The sequence below is a fragment of the Populus euphratica genome, unplaced genomic scaffold, assembly GCF_000495115.2.
Source record: "Populus euphratica unplaced genomic scaffold, PopEup_1.0 scaffold44.1, whole genome shotgun sequence".
NCBI lineage: Eukaryota > Viridiplantae > Streptophyta > Magnoliopsida > Malpighiales > Salicaceae > Populus > Populus euphratica.
Window position 1 is genome coordinate 1,707,930 of NW_011499865.1, and position 26,993 is coordinate 1,734,922.

Genomic DNA, 26,993 nt, shown 5'->3' on the forward strand with positions numbered 1-26,993 from the left:
ATATATATATATTTACGTGGGGTGTCCGGGCCAGCTTGCACGCACCACGACTAATCCTCACGGCCCACTGAATACCCTGCAAACCCAGTAGGCAGGTAAGGCATTGCGGGGGTGACAGACGTGCACGCCAGGACTCGAACCCATATGTAGTGGAAGGAGACAAGCCCCTTCCACCGCTAGATATTTTATATTTTGAATAACCTCATGTCAGGTTTTTTAATCTTATCAGGTGTCTCAATTTTATTTTCCTTGGCATTTTTAGGTCACAAATCTAGTACTATTCTAAATATAGTTTCCATGAAATGTCACCTTTTCTTCTATTTGAATCTTTGATTCATTGCTGGTTTGTTTCTATTCAAATTCCATAACACAATAGATAAATTGAAAAAGAAAAAATTAATAAGAATTAATACAGGGAAAAGGAAAAAGAGAATGAACATGTGGCTTACCATTAGTGTTGCATTGATGTGATCATGGGTGAATTGACCTGTACCAAATTCAGCTTGATCTCTCTATACCATCAGCCGGCCACCAACAATATCTTCTTGTTCCTCCTCTAATTTGATGTGATCATCTGTAACTCTTTGGTACAAAACATCCAGTTCCCGAAAACTTCTTTCAATTCTTGAATGGAGGAGACCTGTGAGTCTCTCTATAATCCAACCGACTTTGGGAAAGAAATCAGTGGCAGAGAAGCTTGCCAATATTGCAGAGACTTCACGAATTACTTCAAATCTTTTTCCATCCAACCCTTTGATCTCTTGAAAACTCTTTCCAAAAGCTGCCCTACAAGTAATGTTTGCAGTGAAAGACAAAATCTTTTCACTGAGGTCAACAGGGGTTGCTGAAAAAGAACATGCAGAGATGGTGTCAATTAACAAAGCAACCTCTTCTTCTCTTATGAACAGAAATGACTGCCCCCTCCTGGCGCTGAAGTGTTCAAGAACACAAATCTTTCGCATCTTCCTCCAATAATCTCCATAGGTGTATGTGAAGGATACATCAGAATAGCTGTAAGATAGCCTCCCATTGCCAACCAAGACAGGTCTACTGCAAGCATGTAGGTCATTAGTTTTCAAGACCTCTTTTGCAGCCATGGCTGAGGAGATAACCACCGCTGGTACAGCACCAAGTTTAAGAAGGATGACAGGAGCATATTTCTTGGAGAGTTGCCATAAAGATCGATGAGACAAATCTCCAAGTTGGTGCAAGTTACCTATAATTGGAAGCCTGGGAGGCGTTGGAGGGATCTGCTGCTTGTTCTGTTTCTTTCTTATCAGGAGAAACATTAACAGGGAGAAAAACAGCACAAGAGGAAGCGACCACATAGTTAGGGGATCATGACAAGCCATGACACTACTAATTAGGGGATCATGACAAGCCATGACACTACTTCTTTGGGATTTGCCTTGAAATTCCTAGCTGTAACATTTTGTATAACAAATCAATCAGGGGCAAAAGGTTGCATGGTCTTGTTCGTGTTCAGGGTCATGGGTTCACCCTCTTTAACAAGCTATTGGTTGTGAAATGAACTTTATCTTATCTAAGCAATTATAAGAGCATGTAAAAATTATGTCAGCAACACTCTACAGATGATAAACAATATATAAAGTGATTTATAAGCATACTATTTTTTTTCCCGAAAAAATAAGGGAGAGAGGAAACTTCAAATTAAAATATTTATTATCTTAAAAATCTCGTATTCTTTCTTCTCCAAGTTCAAGGTAACATCCAAAAATGGAAATACAAATAAGGGGAGGGTAGTGTTTTATCTTCTTCAATTTTTTAACAGGCCAATGCCCAAGAAGACAAGAGATCACATTGGACTGGACATATGCGTGGCCTAGTGCCCAGGTCATACCTATTACATTTCAAACCAAATTGACAAGGCCCAGACCCAAAACATATCTGACTCGCCCAATAAAGGCTTCGTTTGACTCGCAGTAGGATTGGTTCTCATTGAGTCATTGGTGAAGAGGAGAAGGAAGAATCAGTTTTCTGTAATGAAACCGAGGAATCTCTGTGAGGTAACCTGTATCTACTCTTTACCTGCTCTTTTCTATTTCTTGTTTTACTTCTCCGCTTTTTTTTTTATCTTTTACATGGCTGTTTCTTCCCATATATATAGTTTTGAGCTTTATATGATGTGAATTCTTTTGGGATTTTCTTAGTTTGTTGGTTATTGCAACTGGATTTGGAGCATGTAGTGCCGTCTGCTTGTTACCATTATGGTTTGTGATTTGTCTTGCTATTTGTGATTGTTTAGTATTTGTTTTGTGAGATTTTCTTTGGTTACTGTCTCTTGATTGATTGTGTTGGGATAGACAGAAGCAACATGATATATTTTTTGTGTTTAAAAGTACGGAGGAGACGTAGCATCCTTGGGCTACGGAAAAATTGAGATTGCTAGGATGTTCTGTTTAGCTGGCTTGTTATTTCAGCTTGCACAAAATCCACACTTTACAAACCCATAGTCTCTTTGCTGCGAAGGATCTAACTAGTGCTTAGGGTCATCCTGATTTATAATTTTCTGATGACTATTCTTCTTTGGAAAGGGAAGACCTGTATCAAAAGGTTCTTGAAACCAATAAAGAGCACATGGAATTGGAAGGGACTGAGTGTTGTATTTAGTGGATGAACTAGTGATCAAAGATGGCCACTCATTAGTTTCGTGAAATGTGGAACCTACCTCTCTGTTTTTTTTTCAATTAGCTGATGGTTGGAAAAGAATTAGACACATCTTCTGCCTCTGGCATTCCTTTAACCCAAGGAGTGAAGAAAGGCTAACATGAGTTTGCAAGGTTTTCAAGTTGTTTAGTTAGCATATTATGATTCCTCATGTGATAGAGAGGATATACTGATCGAAAAGCTTTGCAAATTGTCTAGGGTACCTCAGCATCAACTCTCCATAGGTTATCCATAATGCTTCAATGTCAACCTTGTTTCTTGTCTTGTTGTGAGATGAAACGAGTGCTTATGGCTTATCTTGCATCTCAAAAATGTGGTTCAATATGTTGTTAAATTGGCTGTGATTGATAAGATGGGTCATGGAAGATAAATTCATGAAAAATAGTGACAGCGATGTTGTTGGTAATTAATCATCTGGTTAATTTAGGAAAGTGGTGGGTGTCATCAAAATTTAGCATTGTGAAAAAAATTTGTTTTTAGATAATACCAATCTGGAGCGCCTTTTTAGTCATTAAAAGCCATAAGGATCTTTGATAGTGATATATTGCTTGGGGCTTTTTTTTCTTTGTCCTTTGTGTTATAGAATCACTTCTGTTCCCTCATTCACATGGTATTGACACTATCTTTTTATTTGACAGACACGTGGAATATGAGCCTGTTGATGATATGATTTTACTGGTCCCTGAAATCTTATATTAAACGAAGGACTTTTCCTTTGAAATTGAACGTCCACAGGTAAAGATAATCAGAAGTCCCATACTGAGATGGCCACTGAAGAGAAAACTCTAGTTGAAATATTAGAAGAAAACAACCTCATTGATCTTGCCAAATATGTAAACTATGTAAGTGCTTCGCAGGCTGGTGCCATAGCAACATTTTCAGGTACAACACGTGACACCTTTGAGGGCAAAACAGTAGTGGAGCTAAGATATGAAGCATATGTACCAATGGCAATACGCCAGATGAAATCCGTCTGTTCATCTGCTAGATCATCCTGGGATATCCACTCCATTGCTGTTGTACACCGCCTGGGTACAGTTCCAGTTGGAGAAATGAGTGTCTTCATTGCTGTATCGGCTGTTCATCGTGCTGATGCCCTGGATGCTTGTAAGTTTTTGATTGATGAGCTAAAGGCATCTGTTCCAATATGGAAGAAGGAGGTTTATTCTAATGGAGAGGTTTGGAAGGAGAATTCGGAGTTTATGGATAGAAAGCTGGAGCTAGGGAAAACAAATGGGAGCTGTTGCAGAAGAAATGTCAAGGTTGAGACACATGGCACAAAGAGTTGCTGTGGAGCTAAGGTCAAAGTGGCTGATGGAGCTGCAGCAGAGATTAGCACCAGTGATGCTGGTACTGAAGAAACAATCTAAAAGATTCAATACAATCACTCTATAAGAAGAAAAGCGGAAAAACATAAAAACAGAGAGAAATGGGATGTTCCAAACTGTTTATACATGAATAATGTGCCAGCTTTTTAGCATATTGTCTCTCTCTAATAATCAGCTTAGCCTTTCCATCTGTACATTGTTGACATGTTGACTTGTCGACTTTGTTTTTATTATCACGACTTAATTTTCAAATGGCGTCTTTGTATTGCTCTGTATGTTGTTTTTGAAGATCAGAAAATGTAAATGGCACACCAGTTTCAGAGACTTAAAGATTACAGCTAGATAAAGCAAATTACAATGCAATCAATCTAGCGTTGGCCAAGAAGTCTATCAAACCTGAACCATATATTCCAGCAGCCAGTAGGCACGAGATGTGTACTGTGCATGTTCAAAACACTGTACTTTTCAGGCCACTCCATGAAGTTTCAGTCAGAAACTCAGAAGGTTATCAAAAGGTTGGTTCAACTTCAGAGATGGTGAACAGCTTTAACCATTATAACATGATCATTTTATAACATTATAACATGCAACAACCCACACATGAACAGTGTAAAACATCTTTGAACAAGAATCAAATCAAGCATTTTGGCAGCTGCTTCACCAAAAGGAGAAGGATACAAGAATAAAATCAACCCGACACAGATCATAATAGCAGCATGATCTTCCTATTAACCAAACACTACTGATTATGTGGAAGCTGGCATTCATCTAGACATCAAAACATTCCGACCTTAAAAAATAAGAAGCTTGTTTACACAAATATAGCGTAACTTCTTCATGGTGATTCAGATGAAAGGCTTCTGGCTGGGGTAAGAAAGTCACATAAGAACTTCATGGTGATTCAGATGAGGCTTCTGGCTGGGGAAAGAAGAGCCACACTCCCATAATCTCCGCTTGAAAATTTCTTGTAGACAGCCTTGAGCTTACTTTCGGCAGCGGCAGAGTGACATTGAACCAGGAGCTTTGCACAATCCCTGTCGCATGACAGACCGAAACACATTAAAAAAATTATGCCAAACTATTAGTGCCTTGAGGTCACAAACTAGAGAAGCATCAACAGTGTGCCAAATTATCGCATGCCATGATTATTACTGGCAGGGAGGCTGACTAGGCACTGTTTAACTGAACTATGATCCATATCTTTTTAGTTAAAGAAAATTTACCTTAACATATCTTCAGTGTAGCCAGTGTGGTGCTTCAGAGTTTCAGTCCATAAAGGGCTCTTATCCATTGTACATCGAGCAGCATACACAGCTGAAGCAGCAATTTTCGAGGGACCATACTTGACAACAACATGATATTGCATCAGACCAAGTTCGGACAGGAAGAACACCAGGCTCTCTGTCTACATTAGTAAAACATCAACCAATTAATATTGGGTCATATCAAGGAGACATCAACATGAAAAAGCAGAACTCGAAAACAAAATTATTACATTGTTTGCATTAGTACCTCTTTATCAGATGGAATGGAAGCCTTGATATATCTAGCAAGGAAAACATACGGTGTTGGAACCGTAAGATACCACTCTAGCTTTCCCAAGATTGCTTTCTCCATTACCAGAACTTGCTCTCTTGTATAGGCATTGTCAGATATGCAAACGAAGTCATTAACCTACATATTTCAGAACAAGAAACATCATGTCAGCAGGGTGATTATACTTAGAACAAAACAAAATACCAAGGCAGTATTGCATTAAAAAAGTGAAGAATACTGCACCTCTGGCGCCCATATTTCTTCGTACTTGCAGGCTAAAAGCATTGAGCTGATGCCAACCAACTGAAGTTCCTTCCTTGGTACCATTTTCACCGCTAGGAACCTATCAACAATATTTATGGTAAGATAGAGAGTTTCCGGCATCAGCTCAAACTTTCGATGAACTTCAATCAGCCAATCTACGAGGATCGATCTCATTTTTCCGTTGATGTCTGGTTGGGATTGCAGGTAGTCATGTACCCTGCCGTCAACCTGCATAAAACTCGTCATGTTAATGTGTGTGTAGATAGATAGATACAGTCAGATAGAGACAGAGAGACAGAGGATATCTTTACCTCTGTAAGTTTGTAAAACTCGTACATATCATCAACGTATTCAACTACTGCCAACTCATTAGTAACGTCAGCAGCATCAATGTCCACCAGTGTATCATCAGGCTTACCACAAGCGGCCTAATGGTATAAATTACATCAGTACATAAACAATCGAATGGATAGAACAAATTATACATAAACCAAAACTGCAACTATCCAATTACTTTGCTTCGAGCAGAGAGGATTGAAGTGAGCGTCTTGACTCCTTTCCTTGATACTCTTCTACTAACAGGTTTACTCTTTTCAGTTTCATCAGAGCTTATCACAATCACATCCTCAAGTCTGTGTTTCTCATTCACTTTCTTTATTTCTGCTGCTGGTGCCTTTGAATCTGCAGGAGCCCTCACATTGCGAGCAACTGCAGTGTCTGCAACTTCTGTAACTGGTTTCTGCAAATTGAAAAAGTCTTCAGTTCATCCATTAGGTGAGATTCCAAAAGAACCTGACTCTCGGTTACAAAACGGTAAATCACCCGAGAAATTTAGCTTACCTTCCCTTGCAAAGAGACGCGATCATTCACTAAGTTGCCAATGTCTTGAAGCACTCTCCTATTCCTTCCCTCTGCGGGCACAAAAGTCTTCTGCTTCGCTTCTTCTAAAAGAAAAGGAAAATAAAATTACTCAACAATATAAGGTGTACACGGAAAAAAGGTATTTCAAAAGAACTCGAGGCAAAGACTTAACGAGGAACATTAAGAAGATTGAAAGATTGTACAAAATTGATGAAAGACACCCATCGTTAAAATACGATAATATCAGCCTCAAGTTCAGGAGAAGACCTTATAGGACAGTTAAAAAAAAAATCAATACACCAAAGAAAGGACTGAAAGATATTCATGAAATCCATGCCAATAATCTATCCATAATACCAATATCAAAACAACGCAGATAATCAGAAATCAAATACGCAAATTTGATTCATCGATCTTAAAGTAATTTCATTTATATTCTATCAACCCGCAAGAGGCCCCTTTAAATTTCGAGATAATCGAATAAAATAAGCACAGAAAGGAGATGATCCTCAAAAGAGAAGCAGAAATCAAAACCCAGTTTGAAAATTCTGTACAGGACTCTTTAAAGTAAATTTCTTCCTGTTATAAACCAAATTGTAACACAACAAAACCATAAACACATACATCAACATATTGTAAAGGAAATAAACCCCAAAGAAAGAAGTCACCTATGATCAGAGACCAGACCTTAGAGAACCCATCAAAATACAAAAATCAAGCAAAAGGAAACAATACCCTCTAAAGATTGATAAAAATCAAAACCCAGTAAGTGATTTTTATCTGAGCCATATCAAAAACCATCACACCTAAAACAGAACCAAACCACAAAGAACCGTATGAACTTCAAAAAATAAAGTAGAAACACAAAAAGAAACAAAACCCAGAAATGAAATTAAGAAACCAAAACCCAAGAACCGGTTTTTTACCTCTCTGCTGTTGTTGATAAGATACAACAAGATTTCTTGAACCCATTGTATTTTCCCCTTGATTCTGCCCAAAGACTCTTGCAAGTATTGATGATAAAAACTCTTGGAGAAGACTGCTTCGTGTCTCTCCTTCTTCTGTGTTATCGGTCGCCACCCTTCTCTTTCTACAAACCCTTTGTCTATCTCCCTCTCTGAAATATCTATGCAAATTCTTTCTCCGTTTCTTGTATTTGTTCGCTTCTGCTTCTGTGGAGAAAACGAGAGCAAGCAAGCAATGAGATCATAGAGTCAAAGAAGAGTCCTTTTGAAGGGACGCCAGGACCCTCCAACGGTCGACTTTTTGATTAATCTTGACCGTTCGATTGTTTAGATCCAGCGGATGTAAAGCGCGTGTGTGATATTGTTAGAACTTGACGCGCAGGAGTTTGAGTTTTGGAATTTAGTAGCCGTTGGTACGGACGGGTATACTGGGCTGGATAAATCAGCTTGGGCTTCTATGTGGGCCTAAAAGACCAGGTGAAGATGGTTTTGATTGTTATAAAATAATTTGGCACCGGTCAAATTAATCATTCAATTGAATAAATACTGAATATATTTAATTCGGTTCAAATGTTTGACGAACTTCACGTTTTTATATGTAATTATAATTATGGTTATGGTTTTTATTGTTGTCGTCGTCTTCTTGTAATTTTATTCAGCCACGCAATAACGTTATATGAGCTGCGCTCTCTAAATTGTTAGACCCGTGAATTTTAACATGGTTAAAAACCATGTACTTTTATGTGCTACATGCGAGGTTGATTAATTTTTTTAATATAAAATTAATATTTATAGTTAAAAACTATGTACTTTTATGTGCTCCCCTGCAAGGTGGATTAATTTTTTTAATATAAAATTAATATTCAATTACTTTTAATATATTTGTAATAAGAGAAAAATAAAATTACATAGGATTCATCTTGAATAATCTAGCTGACTTGATAAATTTAGAAATAATCTAGAAAACTAATAAAAATATAATTTGATTAAAAAAATCAAGATTATATTTTTTTTAGTATTGAAATGACAATATATTAGATTGGTTCAAGTTAACCTATTAAATCTATCATTTAAATTTTCAAACCCTCATAATCCTATAAAAAAATAAAAAAAAAATATTACAACTAATTTTTAATCAATACATTGTTGAGGGGTGAAAATAAAAACAAAATTCAACTAAAAAATGAGTCAAATCATTTTGGTTTAATCCATTAAATCTAGATAATGAAACTATGACAACCTTATTAAAAAGTAAATTGAAATAAATTATTAAACTCAATTTATTATCAATCCAATGTTAAAAAATAAAATAAAAAAACATGAAAAACCATCTAAGTCAACTGAACCAACTCATGCCCCAAGGTCATAAGAATAAAATAATCATGTACAATGTAAATTGAAACAAATTATCAATTCTAATTCTAAATCAATTTTGTATTGAAAGATAAAATTGAATAAAAAAATCAATTAAACATAAGACCGTGATAACCATACAAAAAGAAAATAGAAAATAAATTATGAAATTTCATTCTTAATCAATCAAATGTTAAAGGGTTAAATTAAAAAAAATAAAATAAAAAAAGAACAAAAATAATTACCTGGTTAATTCAGGTTAACCTACTAAACCTAGACGAGAAGATCGAGATAACTTCATAAAAATAAAATTATAAAGTAAAATTATAAATTTTAATTCTCAATCAAGTTAATGTTAAAAAATAAAATTGAAAAAAAAAATCAATTAAAAAAGAATAAAGAAAAACCTGAGTCAACTTGGCTAGCTTGTAAATTTCACAATCCGAATTATGAGATCATGATAATCTTTCATAAAAAAAAAATTATGATTATGAAACTCAATTTTTAATCAACTAAATGTTAAAAAATAATTTGAATCAACACGACAAATCTACAAAATTTATAAAAACCAAATCAAAATAAATTATGAAGTTTAATATCTAGTAAGTTTGGTGTTACATCATAAAATAAAAAATAAAAAATAAAAAAATAAGTTTTTTTTGAATAAAGATATTTATTAATGTTTAAGTTAGTAAGTACCAGAAAAAAAATGAAAAAAAATGCAAGAATGAATTATTAAAAGGTGAAATGTTGAGTTTGAGAAATTGGTAATCTCCTCCGTTTGCATGGTGATCCAGGATATTAATAAATTGTGGTCATGTCACTCATATCGGACAGTTACGTGAAAATTAATTAGTGAATACATGGTTGGATGTAGTGTTTGTTATTATTATTGGTGAAGCAGTGGTGAATATCAATAGCATATTAATTAAAAATAATCATTAATCAAGAAAAAAAAATGACTGATTTGCATGGAACGAGGAGGTTCGTATGGCACCGCAATCATTGGCCATAAATGTGGTGCTGAGTCTGTAATTGCAGATAATCTACAAGTAAACATATAAAATTCTGTGTGCGAGGACGGTGGCGTGCACCGTGCTTTTAGCTCATCAAGACTTTGAAAAATACCTGGCTTGTGCGTGCTGGGAATGGCTGGTACTGTAATAATTTTTATAATTATAATTTAAAAGAAAATAGAAAATAAATTATGAAATTTCATTCTTAATCAATCAAATGTTAAAGGGTTAAATTAAAAAAAATAAAATAAAAAAAGAACAAAAATAATTACCCGGTCAATTTAGGTTAACCTGCTAAACCTAGACGAGAAAATTGAGATAACTTCATAAAAGTAAAATTATAAAGTTTAATTCTCAATCAAGCCAATGTTGAAAAATAAAATTTTAAAAAAACCAATTAAAAAAAATAAAGAAAAACCCGAGTCAACTTGACTAACTTGTAAATTTCATGATCCGAGTTATGAGATCATGATAATCTCTTATAAAAAAAATAATTATAATTATGAAACTCAATGAAAAATTGACTAAATGTTAAAAGCTAAAACTTTAAAAAATAATGTGAGTCAACACGACAAACCTATAAAATTTATAAAAAACAAATCAAAATAAATTATGAAATTTAATATCCAATAAGTTTGATGTTAGGTCATAAAATAAAAAATAAAAACTGTGAAAATAAAAAAATAAGATTTTTTTTAATAAAAATATTTATTGATGTTTAAGTTAGCAAGTATATCAGAAAAAAAAAGAAAAAAATGCAAGAATGAATTATTAAAAGGTGAAATGTTGAGTTTGAGAAATTGGTAATCTCCTCCGTTTGCATGGTGATCCAGGATATTAATAAATTGTGGTCATGTCACTCATATCGGACAGTTACGTGAAAATTAATTAGTGAATACATGGTTGGATGTAGTGTTTGTTATTATTATTGGTGAAGCAGTGGTGAATATCAATAGCATATTAATTAAAAATAATCATTAATCAAGAAAAAAAAATGACTGATTTGCATGGAACGAGGAGGTTCGTATGGCACCGCAATCATTGGCCATAAATGTGGTGCTGAGTCTGTAATTGCAGATAATCTACAAGTAAACATATAAAATTTTGTGTGCGAGGACGGTGGCGCGCACCGTGCTTTTAGCTCATCAAGACTTTAAAAAATACCTGGCTTATGCGTGCTGGGTAATGCCATGAAAAATGGTCGGTACTGTAATAACTTTTATAATTATAATTTAAAAAAATTATTTTAATTATAATTAATTTGATATTTATATATATATTTGGTTAAAATTATGGTTAAAATTAAAATTAAATAAAAAATAATTTAATATGTTTAGTTAAAGATATTTTTGAAATTAAAATTATAAAATAACTAAAAAATATATATTAATTTTGATAATTTTTAATCTAAATATTATAGATTTTACTACTGTTATTATATTATAAAATAAAAAATATTTTATATAAAATATTTTTTATTATTTAATAAAACTATCTACAATTTCATTATGAAATTCAACTAATAAGAACAATAATTTTCATGATTTTTTTAGCATATAATTATTAAGAATAAAACTGAAATTACAATCAAATTCTGTAAATATTATGTCACCATGCGATTTTCATTTAATTTATATAGTTTTATTAAATAATATTAAACACTATTTTTTAAAATAATATACAATTAAAAATAAAAATAAAAATAAAATAATTTTTTACTGTTCACGTTTGTGTGCTGCTTGGCTTTTCTTCTTTTCCAAGTTCATCAAATCCATCCCCACTCCGCGCGACTGGTGCACTTCCTCTGTTAACAGGGGCTGATCCATTTTCATCGTCGTCTTTTTTCGCTTGGGGCTTTGTTCGCTAGAGTCTCGAATGCCTGTTGGGAAGAACAGGATGGATCACCATGGGGGCTGTCACTGGACTGCAACTGTGATTGTTGGTGCTCTTATGCTGATTAAAATCTGGCAGAACAAAGAATGGCATAGCTTTAGAATAAGCTTGGAGGTGCTTTCAATCAACCTGTGTTTTAAACGCAAAAAATACTGTGTTTTATATGGGGTTACACAGATAACAAACTGCGTTTTATATTTTACCAAACAGTTTGTTTATATGGTTTGCTCAAAAAACAGAACCAACCACAGAAACAAATACGCTTTAAAAAAGCTGAGAAGAGGAGGACAAAAACACTAGTCGGGCCAAGCTGGGGCCCAAACAACAACATCTTTTCTCTCTCTTTTTCCTTTGTTGTGAAGATTGTGCACCATCACGATGGAAGAGGTAATCTCTTTTCTCTCTTTTTTTCCTTTGTTGTGAAGATTGTGCACCATCACGATGGAAGAGGTAATCCTCAGATCATTTCATCTCTCAATCGAAAAATATAGGGACGCTAGCCTGTACCATGTTATTGTTTCTTTCTTACTGCTCAGGGCTGGCAATAGCTTGTAGATTTTTAGAACAGGCTCAGAGGGACGGTCCAGACATGTGTGAACCCAGAATGTGGTTCGAGATAAAGTATTTATAGAGAAGGAAGAAAGAAGAAGCAAGAATCTATAGGCGTGTAGGCAAGTATCGAATCTAACCAAATTGACATGACAATCCCAGCCCGTCTTTCTTTCTTTCTTTCTTTGTTGCTTTACGGGTAGCTGTTGGTCACATTGGTGCATTTACCTTTAGACTCAAGTTTCGTTAGGTGCGCTTGCCAGTTTTTTTCACTCCTTCGCTGTGGTTGAGACTACTAGGCTTGGCTGTTGCAGTTTTAAGCAAAGTTTATGCCATGAGTTCAGGTAGTTAATCCAATTCATTCTAAATCAGTATAAAATAACATTCTTTTTCTAGTTTTTTCCACAAATAAAAATCAATGCTTTGAAAAAAAATAGAAAAAGGTTTTAATTTGAGTATGTTGATTTTGATAAGCTAGCTAAGTGCTGAGTTACTGAATCCTGAAGTTAATATATCATATGAGACTGATTTGATAATACTGATTGTGAGTGTAATAATTATCGTTGTAAGAATATTTAGTACCATATTAGATAATTGCCCGTATTACACTGATGCTAGTATCGAATTTATTTTTTAATGTAAAAAAATATATGAGGGTCACTAACATGGTTTTAATCGGGAACAAATTAAATTAAGTGAAGATTGATATAATATGATGTGGTTAATTTAACAAATTAAATCAAGTGTGGATTGATATAATATGATGTGGTTAATTTAATAAATTTAAAAATAATTTGGGTTATCAATAAAAAATTAGTTTGTTAAAAAAAAAATTTAAGGTAATATTTAAAAATAAAACTGAGATGATAATATTTTAAATTGATTTGAATTAATCTGAGTGAACTTATAAAAATAATAATTCTAGTTATAAGATTGTAATAAATTTATAAAAAATAAAATAAAACAAATTATAAAATTTAATTTTTAATTTAATATTAAATAATTCAGTTAAAAAAATAAAAAAAATCAAGTTATTTACCAAACAATTCAGATAGTAATTTATAATAATTTCATAAAAAATAAATTATAAAATTAATTCTTTATTAAATTTAATTTAATACTAAAAGATATTTTTTTAATAAAAAAACAGTGAGTGTATCCTGATCGAATCCTTCTATCTCCTGTACAAATTTATTTAAATTCACATAAAATTGCATAAAAACTAGTTTTGAAATTTTCCACTATAAAAAAAATTAAGTTAATCCAAGTTATTTACCAAACAATTTAGATGAGCAAATTATAATAACTTCATACAAAAATAAATTACAAAATTAATTCTCTGTTAAATTTAATTTAATACTAAAAGATATATTTTTTAATTAAAAAACAGCGAATCTATCCTGATTGAATCCTTCAATCTCTTGTACAAATTTATTTAAATTCACATAGAATTACATAAAAACTAGTTTTGAAATTTTCCACTAACTATTCTGTAAATTCCTTTATATTTAAAAATAAAAAATAAAAAATCATATATAATTTTTTTTAAAATATTATTTTAATATATTTTTTTAAAAAAAGTACTTTAAAAACCCAATTATAACCCCTCTCTAAAACGGCAGAAATCACTTATGATCATCATTCTCAAACATATCACACGCATCGGCAATAATAATGGTATTAGAAAATATCACGTGTTTATTCAGAATCCAGCAAGGCCAATGACCAAAAAGACAAGTTAAGAGAAAATGTATGTCCAGCAAGCACTTCAGGCACCTGAAATCGAACATGAATAAATAACTGCTCCACCTCCTCATAAATCCACCCTCTCCTCCATTAATACACTCAAACTCTCTTCATGCCAGAAAGTTGCAATTCTCGCCACTTCTCATGGCTAATGAAATCTTGCTTCCCAAACCCACAAGATCCCACCTCCAAGCCCCTCTCTCCAAACCCTATAATCAACATCTCCATCCCCCCCAACACCACGCTCTCTTCTCTTTCAGACGACCTTCTCTTAGAATGCCTCTCTAGAGTCCCTTCCTCTTCCCTCCCTTCCATTTCCCTCGTTTGCCGCCGCTGGTCCGTCCTCCTTCACTCTCCTTCTTTTCTCTACCTACGCCATCTCCACCACCTCATCCACCCCACCATCTTCACTCTATCCGCCCCCTTTGCCGCCTCCCTCCGACTACCAGATGACAATGATGCCGATACCAATGAGCCTTTGTGGAAAGTTGCTTCGTGTCTTCCTTTTCCTGTAGCCTCATTGGATAGCCTTTCTCACGCTCGTCTGTCTGCAATTGGATCAAGGATTTATATCATTGGACGAAACGAAATGTTTTGTTATGATGTCTGGAGTGGCATAATTACTTCAAGAGCTTCAATGATTTACCCTAGAAAGAAATTTGCTACTGCAGTGCTTTCGGGTAAAATTTATGTCGCAGGAGGCGGGTCACGAGCGGGGGCAGCATTGGAGGAGTATGACCCAGACACTGATACTTGGCTCGTGGTGGCACAGGCGACAAGGAGGCGATATGGTTGCATTGGGGCTGCCGTTGATGGCGTGTTTTATGTGATTGGAGGCCTTAAAATAGGTGCCGCCTTGGAGAATGAAGTGACACGCGCCGCTGCAGCAGGGGCAGAGGCTTATGTGTATGCCAGTTCGATGGATTTGTTTGATGTGGAGTCGCGCGTGTGGCTAAGGAGTAGGGCCGTTCCTGGTGGCGGGTGTGTGGTGGCTGCATGTGCGGTGGCAGGGTATGTTTATATTTTAACTAGTCACGCGGTGGAGTTATCATTCTATCGCTTTGATGCCCGTAGGCGGGGCGGCGGCGGGGGCAGCAACGCTAAGGGATTTGGAGAGTGGTGTAGGATAAAGAGCCCGCCATTGCCGGCACAAGTTAGGCTGGACAGTACAGTGAGGTTTAGTTGCGTAGGAGTTGAAAACAAGGTGGTGTTAATTCAAGTCGGTGGGTGCATTGATGATTTGTTAAGGAGAAGTGGAAGGAATATTCGGGGATTGAAAGAGGGATTGGTATTGGTTTATGATTGTATTAGCGGAGTATGGAGCAGAGGGCCTCACTTGCCGGAGGTGATTCGACGCGCCGCCTGTGTGACTGTGGAATGCTAGAGGGTGAAAATCCTAACTAGAAGTTTTTTTGCCATTCATTATTGTGGTGCATGTTAGGCAAAGCTGTGTTACTGGGGCTACCATGCGCATGTCGTTTAGATAGCAGACAAAATCATGGGTGTACGTGACATGTTTTAATTATAATTTTACTACCGTTTACGATAAGGAAAAGAGGGGCGTCTCCTGTGGATGGGTGGGTTGCTTGTGCGAAGGGAGTGTGAAATAATTTTTTAATCGATTTGATTGGCCTTTTCATGGCTTGAGAAAGAGAAATCAAGCAACGGACAAATTTTCGTGTCTGTATTCTTAGATTTGTCATTTGTCAAAGGATGGCCGTCTTCTAGGGTGTGTCTGTAAATTAATTTTTTTATTTTTTAATATACTGATATAAACAAATAATTTTTAAAAATAAAAAAATAATTTTAATTAAAAAAATTTCTAAATAAACTCATAATTTTATAACATTAGCCCATAATTTGCTGGCCATTTTTGAAGAATTCTTCAAGTTAATTGGTGACCCTTGTCATGACAAATAAAACGTGGGAGTGCACTGTGCAGTGGATAAATTAACTTGCTGGGCGCTTCGAGGGCTGCAAGGGAACCAGGTCGATCTGAGCATGTACGAGATCAACCGTCCAAATTAGGCAAAAATTGGATTCGGGTTAATGACTAAAATATACAGGTAAGGTTTGAACTTCCAGGAAATTATGACAATACAAAACAACCATGCATTCCTTGAAATATTAAAAAACTGAATATGACAACAAAAAAATAAGATATACACCTTATTTATCTCCCATCATGCCATTACAGGGAGGAGAGAGAACAAAAAAATAATAATAATTCGATTACAATATACTATAAAAAATCGTCATAAAATAAATTCAATAACATTAAAAAAATAAAAAATAATGAATTTTTTTTCAGCTAACATCAAAAACAAGCACGAGGATATATTTTATTATATTTGTTTTTTCAAAGAATTCCTGGTATGAGTTCACTAGTAATGGTTAAAAGAACATGTCACGTGAATAACGAAAAAGAAAATTATATATATATATATATAGATTTTTAGTCTACAAGCTTGCATAAACTATCTCAACACATATACAAGGTTAATGTTTTTTCACTTGTGTAAATCTCCCATTTACATGGATCCTCTGCGAACTTTTTTCTCGAGAAAAAAAAAAAAAACCAGAAAAGCTGTGAAATGAATGGAGATGCGGGGGATCGAACCCCGTGCCTCTCGCATGCAAAGCGAGCGCTCTACCATTTGAGCTACATCCCCCTTCTTGTCGGCTTCATCCTTAGATTATGTGATTTAGATATCTTAAGCACCATTGTAGTCCGGAAAATCTGAAATTGTTCAACTGCGGCAAGTACCATTTTCATTTTATCGCGATTCCTCCAGCCAGATATATAAACGCCAGACCATCAAGAGGACAAAAAGAAGACACCCGTCCCCCCCTCTCCTCCCTTCTAATTAACCCTGCTTTCCACTAAAATACAAAATACCACAAAAAAAAAAAAAACCTAAGACATCTCCTCCTAGCTTGATTTCGCTTCTTCCCTCTCCCTCTCCCTCTCAGAAATAAAGAATAAACAAAATATTGAGAGATGGATTTTCAAGTTGTAGTCCTTGCCGGGGGCACTTCTAAAAAATTACTTCCTCTCGTCTCCAAGGTTTGCTTCCTAATTTCTTCACTTGCCTCTTCTTCTCTTTCTGTTTGTTTCTCGAGAGAACAACTATTAAATAAACGCTCTAATTTCTTTACCGACGAAGATTTACTTTAATTTGGTCTTCTCTTTGATTTCATTTTCTTGCTTTTTTTTTTTTTTGCGAATGTAGGAGGTGCCAAAAGCGCTGCTTCCGGTGGCTAACCGCCCTGTTCTTTCTTACGTGTTGGAGCAATTGGAACTCAGTAACCTTAAGGATCTTATTGTGGTGTGCTTCTCTTCTTCTTTTTTCTTTTAATTTGAGATTCCTTATTATCTTTTTGCGTGTTCTATTTTGCTTTCTCTACTAGTGGAAGAAAAAGGCAAAAGGAGAAGAAAAGCTGAATTTGAAAAGGCTGCTTCTATTTTGGAATATTCATTCTTAATCTTGAACCCTGTAAATAAATAAATAAATAAAGTTTAATTCCATTGTTAAGATTCTAAAGTAAATCGATAGCAAATGTGTAATAGTGATGGGTTTTCTTAGTTGCCTTTGGGGCTTAGGGTTTCTTTCTAATGTCGGTTGTTAATTTAATCCGTATTGTTATATTATAGGTTGTGGAAGGGGAAGATGCTGCTATTCATGTCGGTGGTTGGATATCAAATGCTTATGTTGATCGTTTACATGTTGAGGTACTTCCTTTTTTCCTTCTAAATTGCAATAAAGATAATGTTGTTCGTTGATCTAATATAATTTGTAATTGATGGTGTTCGATGTTTGATTGCATGATGCATGCTGTTTTTAAGTCACTGAAATAACTAATCAGAAATTGGCAGCCAATGTTGCTCGGAAATGATTAGGTTAAGAGTAATGACACACGAGACTTCATTTTGTGCAAACTGTTTAACCAAACAATTAAAACTATAAGGTGACCTTGAAAAACTATGGACCTGTTGCTGCCTGGGTATGTATCCAAGTGTTGGACTTGCTGATGTTTAGAAGTGTTTCTCATTGCAGAATATTCAGCATCTGGCTGTTATTTGTCCGAAGTGTTTTGCTTCAAAAAAATCCTTGCAATGTTTTGAACTCAACACTGAAGAGTTTTAGGAGATAAAAAATGGGTTGTTGCTTGCTTGGTTTTTCTGAGTGTTGAGATGAAAATCTCTTCATCAACTTCCGAAGTTTTTATCTTGTGTAATTTTTATCCTCAGTAATTAAAGCTCATGGCACAGTGACATGCCATTAAATTTCTAGAAGCCTTCTTTTGTCACCTCATATGTCTCGCTTACTAACCCTTTTTCTGTGATTTGTGAATGGTCTGAATAGCAACAAAATGGGAATAAACATAGAGTTCTTATCTGCTCTGTTAAATCTTGTAACTTAGGTTTTGAGAAACACATGCCATGCAAAATTTCAAATTATGTTTTGAAACCTAGGTTTAATTACTATTCCCTGGTGATTATGGATCCCTAATCACCATCAGTAATGGGAAGTGTGATTATTTAGGGTACTCAAGCTTATAATAACTAATAACAAGAGCAGAAGGCCTATCTATGCTTGTTTTATTGCATGACTTTCTTCTGGTAAAATGACTGGTGCTGGTGCACTAAATTATTTGGGACATGTTTTTTTATTCCTAGGGTTTGAAACCATATAGTAGTACACATAGGTAGTTGATTTTTTTCCTGAAATGCTCACCACTTTCTCTTAAACCTACAAGAACATGTCAATTGAGATGGAAAGAAAGGCATAGCTAGTTTGCATCTTTGTCAAAATGAAGCAAACACATTGGTCATGGACCAGGGCCAGAGTAGTCTGGAACTTTCTGTTCTGTTGGCTCAATGAAACTTCATGTTCTGTTGGTATTTGAGCTTCTTGCTGGAGGTCATATAGTACTGCTATCATTCCTTTGTCTCAAAGATACCATTAATTGTATGCAGTTTATATTATTCTCCAAAAATAAGTCATTTCATTTTTCTGCAATTCTACAAATGGGAGTTGGCATCAATTGCTCTGCTGCAACATATTGCATTTTGTATTCTGGTGTTGCCTATGCTAGCATTGTTATATTTCAGGATTTTTATTAACTGCATCGTACTCTACACCGTGTCATTCATTTCTTATTGATAAAATTTGAACTTATAGGTGCTATATAACGCTGCAGGTTGCTGCAGTTCATGAGGATGTTGGAACTGCTGGTGCTCTTCGGGCCATTGCTCACCACTTGACTGCAAATGACATTTTGGTCAGCATTCAAATCCTTAGAAGTTTTTTTTAGTCATAAGGCTTCAATTCATTACAGCCATTCACGCTTCATCTTCCTGCAGGTTGTGAGTGGCGATCTTGTTTTTGATGTTCCTCCTGGTGCACTTGCAGCTGCTCATAGAAAGCATAATGCAGCGGTGACCACAATGCTTTGCCCTGCTCCTGTCAGTGGACCTACAGAGTCAGGATCTTCAGGTGGAAAGGATAAAATCAAGAAACCAAGACGCTACAACATCATTGGATTGGACCCTTCAAAGCAGTTTTTATTACACATAGCAACAGGTTTTATGTTTGGATTTTATGTTGATTCTAGTTCCCACTTATCTGCTCATAATGCTCATTCTGGAATTCTTTTCAGGAGCTGAAGTTGAGAAAGATATTCGAATCCAGAAGAGCATTCTTCGTGCAGTAGGTCAGGTAATGGAGACACATCTATCCCTATCTTCTTAATAAAATCTTCTAGTTATTGTTTAGTTTTTGTGCTTTCTGAACATATTGAAATCCCAACTTGTGTACTTGAAAGATTTTCATATTTCTAGTACTTGGTTGTATTTAACAATTCCATGGTTCTTAATCTAGTGTTATTTTCTATCATTTCATTAGATGGAAATACGAGCTGATCTCATGGATGCTCATATGTATGCATTCAAGAGGTTGGTCTTTTTACAACTTGTCATTTTTTGTTGTTGTTGTTGTTGTTGTTGTTGTTTTTCCATGTCAGGTGTTCTCTATCTTCACCATCCCTGTCTGTCTCTTTCAGATCTGTTTTGCAAGAAGTTTTGGATGAGAAGGATGAATTTCAAAGCTTAAAAGAGGATGTGTTGCCTTATCTTGTTCGGAGTCAGTTGGTTAGTCAAATAAGTTCCTTGTATACCTGGTTTCTGTTTGCCTTGCATGTTGGTAAAAAAAAAAAAAAAACTTAAAATGGGTTCAACTATCTACATTTGATGATAGAAATCAGAGTTATTATTTAATGGTGTGCCACAAGCAGAAGAAAGTGGAAATGAGAAGGTTGGTTCTCAAAACAACCAAGCAGTGGTATCTCAAATCATGGCCAATGCATCTACTCCAAGCTTCCATGAACTCTCTTCAGGTAATAGTGGTTCTACTCATGTTCGAAGAATCCATAAATGCTGTGCTTACATTGCCAGCGAGAGCAGGTACTGTCAGCGCTTAAATTCGATTCAAGCATTCAGTGATATTAATCGAGATGTAAGTTTATGCTACTGATGTTCTTATTGGATATTATTATGTTGTCACTCCTAGTTTTGCAGTTTTTATTGCTCATTTTCAACCTGTGAGATGTCAGGTCATAGGCGATGCCAGTCATCTGTCAGGATATTCCTTCTCTGCTCATAACAACATCATCCATCCTTCTGCACAGCTTGGATCAAGAACTACTGTGAGTATACTTAAAAAAAAATAAAAAATACTACACTTTTAAAATCACTTGTTTAATTTCAGTAACAATTTATCTTGGGCACCTGGTCTGATAAATTGGTTGTGTACTTAAAAGTTAATTTGATGGTTGTAGGTGGGGCCTCATTGTATGCTATGGGAAGGTTCCCAAATGGGTGACAAGTGTAGTGTCAAGCGATCTGTTATTGGCCGTCACTGCCGGATAGGTTCCAATGTGAAGGTATGATGATTTTTAATCATAAAGTTACAATGAGAAGGCATGTATCATTACACAAGCTATAATGAAGCTACCGGGTTGTCTGCTTTGGCTATCATATATAATTTACTGTAATTTTATATATTCATAAATAGAAGGACATGTTGTAACTTTAACAATGTAGTTGTCAAGTCATTGAATCTAAATTTTTTGTGACTGCAGGTGGTTAATTCAGTTGTCATGAACCATGTTACTATTGGAGATGGTTGTTCAATCCAAGGATCCGTGATTTGTAGCAATGCCCAGCTCCAAGAGCGAGCTGTATTGAAAGACTGCCAGGTCCTCTCACCCTCACCTGTCCCTCTCTCCCTTTTCTCACTCTCACAGGTACACAGTGCATAGTTTCATGTGTATTCTATGTTGTCATTTTGCTATGTCTTCTTTCCAGGTAGGAGCAGGTTTTGTGGTTACGGCAGGCAGTGAGCACAAGGGAGAGTCTTTGGCTAGAAAATAGAATTAAATAAGGAAAACCTTTCCTTGTAAGAGTGCCAAAGTGAAGGAGTCATCTGAATCGTGTAGTGTGCTAATCATAGGTCAGAGGAAGATTTTTGCTAACTGCTGCCATCGCACAGCAGGTGTTACCTTTGGCAAGCAAAGAGAATTTTTGGCAAGTAGAGATGCCAATCTTAATTAGTGCACTATTCTGCTCCAATCATTTGTTTGTTTGTTCTTACAGTTTTCTTTTTTATATTATTGTGTTGCTTGTATCTGATACAGTTCGTCCCCTATATTTTCAATGACTCGGGAAAAAATAGATTAGCACCAATTTTTTTCATAAACTTGTAAAAGATGCTCGAAGTTCCTAGCTGCTGGATCGCAAGCCTTTAATCATTTGCAATCAATTCTGGGTGTCTCCGTTACGGTTGTTGCGTTATTCTGCGTGTCTGCATGTGAAATGTTTGTTCTTCTACGCTCTACCTCTTAATTCTTCCGGCCTCTATTGTTGTTGTGATGGTAACATTACTTCAGGGCTAATCTGACTAGCCAACCAGTAATCATCTTTGAAGCATTTGTAGAACATTACTCGTGATGCTTGTGTTTGGGCTTCGGAGTGCCAGAATCTGTTTGATCCGGAAGCTTAACAAGGTGGGCTGCTTTACGAATCTCTTTTGTCGGGGCTTGTGTATTAGAGCTCTGTCTCTCAATGGAAGGCACCCGTTAAACAGAAGCCATTCGCAAGAGCATACAGGTCACGCTATTAATGAAGTTATATTGCTCTGATTGAGAGAACATAGGTATTCCAAAAATCTTTTGTCCGCAAGAGCATGCAGGTCATGCTATTAATGAAGTTATATTGCTCTGATTGAGAGAACATAGGTATTTCAAAAATCTTTTGTCCACGTGAAATTGTGGAGCTTTAATCTATGCCTTGAAAAGGGAATGACCATTTTTAATTATATTAAAAGAAAACTAAATTACTAGGAATTCTTTAATGTCTAGCATTGTTGGAAATATTTTTGAAAAAATTATTTTTTTTTATTTTTTTCTTTACATTAATATTTTAAAATCATTTTAATGCGCTGATGTTAAAAATAATTTTTTAAAAATAAAAAATATATTATTTTGATGTGTTTTTGATTAGTACTTAAAAATGTATTTTTATTAAGGTTTTATATCATCATTTTGTACTTGAAGTATCAATAACTCCTTAACTAAAGCATATTTTATAATAACATATCTAATAATATAAGATATCTTTAATTTGTGGTAAATGTTCATTTTAAATGCAGGCCTATCACATACATAAAATAATTGATTGATGAGTTTAAGAACTGAAATTGAAAGAACAAAGAGATGACCAAATTTAGAAAAGAAATGCTGGTGTAGTCCAAACCGGAACACTGTTCAGTAATTAGGTCATATCTGGAGTTGTAGATCTTGGATTTCGGTCTACTTTATATGGATAAAAAGGTAAGACATAGACCTACAACTTTCATGGAAGTCCAAGATTTAAAAAGATCATTTTCAAGTCTAAATTGTAGTAATAACGAAGAAGTCCGAATATGTCTTGCAGCGCAAACACTATTCAGTGTTTGACTCATATCTAGAGTTATAGAAGTTCAAATGATCTTAATTTTTTTTTCCTGAAAAGCTGAGATAATTTCCGACAACTTTGATGTTTTCAAGTGGTTTCAATTATAACATTATCAATGATATTTTGGATAAATAAGAAAAGATAAGGATTGTCACCAAGTCAAGAGTTGACCACCTACTCATGAATTAATCATCAAATCAATAGTTTCTAATTTTGGCCTATAAAAGGAGGCATTTACCATGTATTTAGAAATCTTAGTTTCCAGATTAAGATCATGCTCTTGATTTCTCTCTTTGTATTGCTTAAGTTTTGCTTTCATTAATATCAAGTTTATGCATTTTATTTCCTTTCATTTACTTAGTTAACTTTTATCTTATTTATGTTCTTATTTATTTATTTATTTATTTTTATTTCATTATGTATAGCTAAGTTTATTATGTCAAGGTGAAAAGGTTACACTAATGGTATAAGAATAAGTATAGTATAAACTTAACATGGACTTTAATGTTTGATACTAACATGTTTTGTATTTATTATCTTGTTTACATTTTAATACTTTGCTTGTTAAATAACTAATCTAGATTTATGTTGTATAACACTTGGTACAACAAATACTTGACACTTTCATAGCACATGCAATATGGTTTAATCGACATCTGTGCTCTGAAAAGAACTTGATTTATTATTAATATAAGTTATAATCATGAATGTCTGACAATATTTACAAGTATTAGCATTATTCAAATAAGATAATTAATGTAATCATGTTAATAATTTATAATATGATTGGAACCTCCTTTGTGTGTGGTTTCCATTTGATTAACAAGGGTTTATACTATACTTGTTTGAAATACTATTAATGGATCATCTAACCTTGATATTTATTGTTATCATTATCTAATCCTTCATTAATATTTCATCTCAAAGTTCTCATTAACTTCTTCTTCTTTATTGTTATTATTATTATTATTACTACTACTACTACTACTACTACTACTACTACTGATACTACTGTTGTTGTTGTTATTTATAATTTATACAATTAACTTCTCTATGGTTTGACCATAGTCTTGCCGAGTTATTAATTACTTCGACACTCCTGCACTTGAGAGAAGATATTATTTTTTCAGTCGTGTCAGTTTTAAAATGAAAAGTATTTTGAAAAGCAGTCGCTACCACACTCTTAAACATTTAGATATATCCCTGAACACTAATGTTTTGTATTTTTATCATATATTAAATATTATAAAACAAATTTTTGTCATATGAAGGGCAGGCACTAGAAGTGGGTGGCCTCTATGTCTTTTCAGCAACGTGTGTAGGGTAATTTGGTGACCAAACATTGTTTTCTATAATAGTACTTGAATCATCTTAACGTTCTCTTCTTGAGGAGGTGGCGCATGTGGTCAACTCCCCTCTAATTTGTTGCCAATGATATTTATTTTTTTCTATTTTGTTCTCCCCTCTTTAATTTCCACACTACCTCTTAAAAATTTTAAAGTAGCCTCTTGATTTGTTGTTCCTCTAGGTTTAGACATTTTTTTTTATTTCTTTTGTCTAGAATAAATTACCAACTGGGAATTCATTTTCGATTTCATCCCTCTACACTTTTTTATCTTTCAAATTTAGTTCATGTTCTTTTAATTGATATTTGTTTTATTTGAGATAGTTTTTAAAATTAATATTTTTACAATTTCATCCCTTTTATTTTTTTTCTATCAAATTTGATCTTTATTCTTTTGATTATTATTTTCTTCACATGGGTTATTTTTTTAAATTTATTTTTTTTAATTTTGCTGTTCAATATTAAATTAATTAAGAATTGAGTTTTTTTATTTGAGATAGGTTTGTCAAGGCTTGCTTGTTTTTTTTCTTTTCTTAAAGCTCATGTTTTTTATGTTTCATCATTTAATATTTATTTTGGGAGCATTAGACCACCCAACCCCACACGCCTAATATGATGTATTTTTTTTTAGTATACTTTTAATTTTTTATGGTCATTTTTTGTGTCAATTTAATCCTTTCACATTTAGTTGATTTAAGGCTAGGGTTGATGATTTATCTCAATTAACTCCACAAAGGTTTTTTGAAATTTTAGAACAAGTTTGCTCTCTTTTGTTTTTTATTTTTTTTTCAATTTCATCATTAGATATATAAAAAAGTATCACCAATTTTCAATAAATAAAAAGCTGAAGGATAAAATTGAAATAAATTGACTAAAAAAAGATTAAAAAATAAAAAATATATCCGCATTAAGCTTTGAAACTACTGACTTTAGTTATGAACACAAGATTAATCTCATAGAAGACAAAATGTAGAAAATTAATAGAGCAAAACTCTAGAAAAAGGATAAAAAAAAATAAGGAAACATAAGCTTAAAAAAAGATAGGGAAATCAAGCAAAATTGAGCAATCCTTCCAAACCAAGTCTCATCTTTAAAACTCCAAACCCGTAACATCTCGACTCCAGGTTCAATCAAGAAGCATAACTCCCTACCAAATTAATTTTAAAGGATGAAATGATGAAACAAAATACCAATCTAAAAAACTTTCCAAAGCAAAACGATAATAATGAAAAGAATGAGGCTAAAATTTGATTGAAAAGAAAAACTCATGTTGATGAAATTGAAAACAAAAATAAATCTTAAAAATGATCCTAAACAAAACAAATAGTAATCAAAAGAATGAAAATAAAATTTGAAAGATTAAAAATGATAGGGATGAGATTAAAAAATTTGTAATTTACTAGTTTATTCAAAATTAAAAGAATAGCAATCAAAAGGACATGGATCAAATGTGAAGAAAAAAGAAATTAAATAGGTTGGTTTGATTTTTGAAGTGGCTAGTGTTGAGTTTCATGAGGAGAGAGAGAAGAAAAAGAAATTATTGTTAATGTCAAACCAGAGACATATATGGCTCATATGTTGCGCCATCATACAGAGAGTGTCAAGACCTTCTAAATATCACTCTAGAAGGTGATATTTGGTAATCAAACAATCTCACACTCTCCCCCTAAACAATGTAGAGGTTGTTCATATGTTGGTGCGTGCTATGCAAGCCCCAACAAGTTTTTTTTAATAGTATTTAATATATGTTAATTATAATAATATGCTTGAGAAACCTTTAAATTTACAATGGAACAAATTTAAAATGATAAAGAAAAAACTTGTGAGAGAGTTATGTTAATTTTATTTTTAAATACATCAAAATAATTATACTAATTGAAAAATTAAAAAGATCAAGATACCGTTAAACTCTTAAGTTTATTATACAATAAAAATAAAATTACTAATCTAACCATGTACAACTTGGAAATAACTATTGTGTCATGGCAAAAAAATTACCTTCCTTCATTACCTAATTAAAAAGTGTTTTTTTAGCAAAAGATAATTCAGTCAAATCACTATTTCAATACATGTAGTAACTTCCCCGTCTGCTTTAGGTTCTTGTTGATGTAATTGTAATCATATTTTTGCAAAATCGCTAGTATTTTTCCGATCGTGGGCCTTACCGAAACAATGTTTCATGTATTCGGAGAAGACAGCATGCTTCTACACAGGCTTTTCCCGAATCCCGATCACTTCTGCAAATGGAGCTATTATCCCATCCGCTGGTGGACGATGAGAATTGAAACCCTGCTGTTGTATAGGCTATTATTGCTCATGATCTGCAATGCATCTCCAATATTGATTATAAGAGCCCCCTTAATTGGTGGAACATGGATCCAAACATCACCATCACTGGTTCCTCCGACGTATAGCCCGCCGATGTGCTCTTGG

The 26,993-nt window shown here is 34.1% G+C and overlaps 5 protein-coding genes and 1 non-coding gene across 10 annotated transcripts; 3 read left to right on the top strand and 3 right to left on the bottom strand.

The window, feature by feature from the left end:
- Nucleotides 1-433: 433 nt before the first annotated feature.
- On the bottom strand, nucleotides 434-1,544 carry LOC105126010 (cytochrome P450 71B36-like). The gene is made up of 2 exons (XM_011026712.1): nucleotides 1,361-1,544; nucleotides 434-1,311 (listed from the first exon to the last, which is right to left on the bottom strand). The coding sequence occupies exon 2, from the start codon at nucleotides 1,287-1,289 to the stop codon at nucleotides 513-515; it is 777 nt and encodes a 258-aa protein (XP_011025014.1). The 5' UTR covers nucleotides 1,290-1,311; nucleotides 1,361-1,544; the 3' UTR covers nucleotides 434-512.
- A 386-nt stretch (nucleotides 1,545-1,930) lies between these two features.
- Nucleotides 1,931-4,287, top strand: LOC105126011 (molybdopterin biosynthesis MoaE family protein). Of its 3 annotated transcripts, none has more exons than XM_011026713.1 (2): nucleotides 1,931-2,027; nucleotides 3,327-4,287. In XM_011026713.1, exon 2 carries the CDS (start codon nucleotides 3,453-3,455, stop codon nucleotides 4,056-4,058), a length of 606 nt encoding a protein of 201 aa, XP_011025015.1. In that variant the 5' UTR covers nucleotides 1,931-2,027; nucleotides 3,327-3,452; the 3' UTR covers nucleotides 4,059-4,287. The 3 variants fall into 3 exon arrangements, with proteins under 3 accessions (XP_011025015.1, XP_011025017.1, XP_011025016.1); XM_011026715.1 differs by having other exon boundaries at nucleotides 1,989-2,027; nucleotides 3,546-4,287; XM_011026714.1 differs by lacking the exon at nucleotides 1,931-2,027 and adding an exon at nucleotides 2,083-2,231.
- Nucleotides 4,288-4,613: 326 nt separating this feature from the next.
- On the bottom strand, nucleotides 4,614-7,894 carry LOC105126013 (G2/mitotic-specific cyclin S13-7-like). Of its 3 annotated transcripts, XR_842340.1 has the most exons (9): nucleotides 7,604-7,893; nucleotides 6,657-6,760; nucleotides 6,331-6,555; nucleotides 6,128-6,244; nucleotides 5,796-6,044; nucleotides 5,529-5,690; nucleotides 5,240-5,421; nucleotides 4,824-5,050; nucleotides 4,614-4,758 (listed from the first exon to the last, which is right to left on the bottom strand). XR_842340.1 is itself a non-coding variant. In XM_011026717.1 (8 exons), the coding sequence occupies exons 1-8, from the start codon at nucleotides 7,647-7,649 to the stop codon at nucleotides 4,918-4,920; spliced, it is 1,215 nt and encodes a 404-aa protein (XP_011025019.1). In that variant the 5' UTR covers nucleotides 7,650-7,894; the 3' UTR covers nucleotides 4,614-4,917. The 3 variants fall into 3 exon arrangements, 2 of the variants coding, with proteins under 2 accessions (XP_011025019.1, XP_011025018.1); XM_011026717.1 differs by having other exon boundaries at nucleotides 4,614-5,050; nucleotides 6,657-6,757; nucleotides 7,604-7,894; XM_011026716.1 differs by having other exon boundaries at nucleotides 4,614-5,050.
- Nucleotides 7,895-14,112: 6,218 nt separating this feature from the next.
- Nucleotides 14,113-15,956, top strand: LOC105126014 (F-box/kelch-repeat protein At5g26960-like). The gene has a single exon (XM_011026719.1). It carries the CDS (start codon nucleotides 14,312-14,314, stop codon nucleotides 15,581-15,583), a length of 1,272 nt encoding a protein of 423 aa, XP_011025021.1. The 5' UTR covers nucleotides 14,113-14,311; the 3' UTR covers nucleotides 15,584-15,956.
- Nucleotides 15,957-16,798: 842 nt separating this feature from the next.
- On the bottom strand, nucleotides 16,799-16,871 carry TRNAA-UGC (transfer RNA alanine (anticodon UGC)). Its single transcript has one exon. It is a non-coding gene; the product is annotated as a tRNA-Ala (tRNA).
- Nucleotides 16,872-16,951: 80 nt separating this feature from the next.
- On the top strand, nucleotides 16,952-22,022 carry LOC105126015 (translation initiation factor eIF-2B subunit gamma-like). Its single transcript, XM_011026720.1, has 13 exons — nucleotides 16,952-17,266; nucleotides 17,433-17,528; nucleotides 17,855-17,932; nucleotides 19,405-19,485; nucleotides 19,568-19,787; nucleotides 19,864-19,922; nucleotides 20,109-20,158; nucleotides 20,266-20,353; nucleotides 20,460-20,717; nucleotides 20,815-20,907; nucleotides 21,040-21,144; nucleotides 21,343-21,459; nucleotides 21,569-22,022. Exons 1-13 carry the CDS (start codon nucleotides 17,201-17,203, stop codon nucleotides 21,632-21,634), a joined length of 1,377 nt encoding a protein of 458 aa, XP_011025022.1. The 5' UTR covers nucleotides 16,952-17,200; the 3' UTR covers nucleotides 21,635-22,022.
- Nucleotides 22,023-26,993: the final 4,971 nt, after the last annotated feature.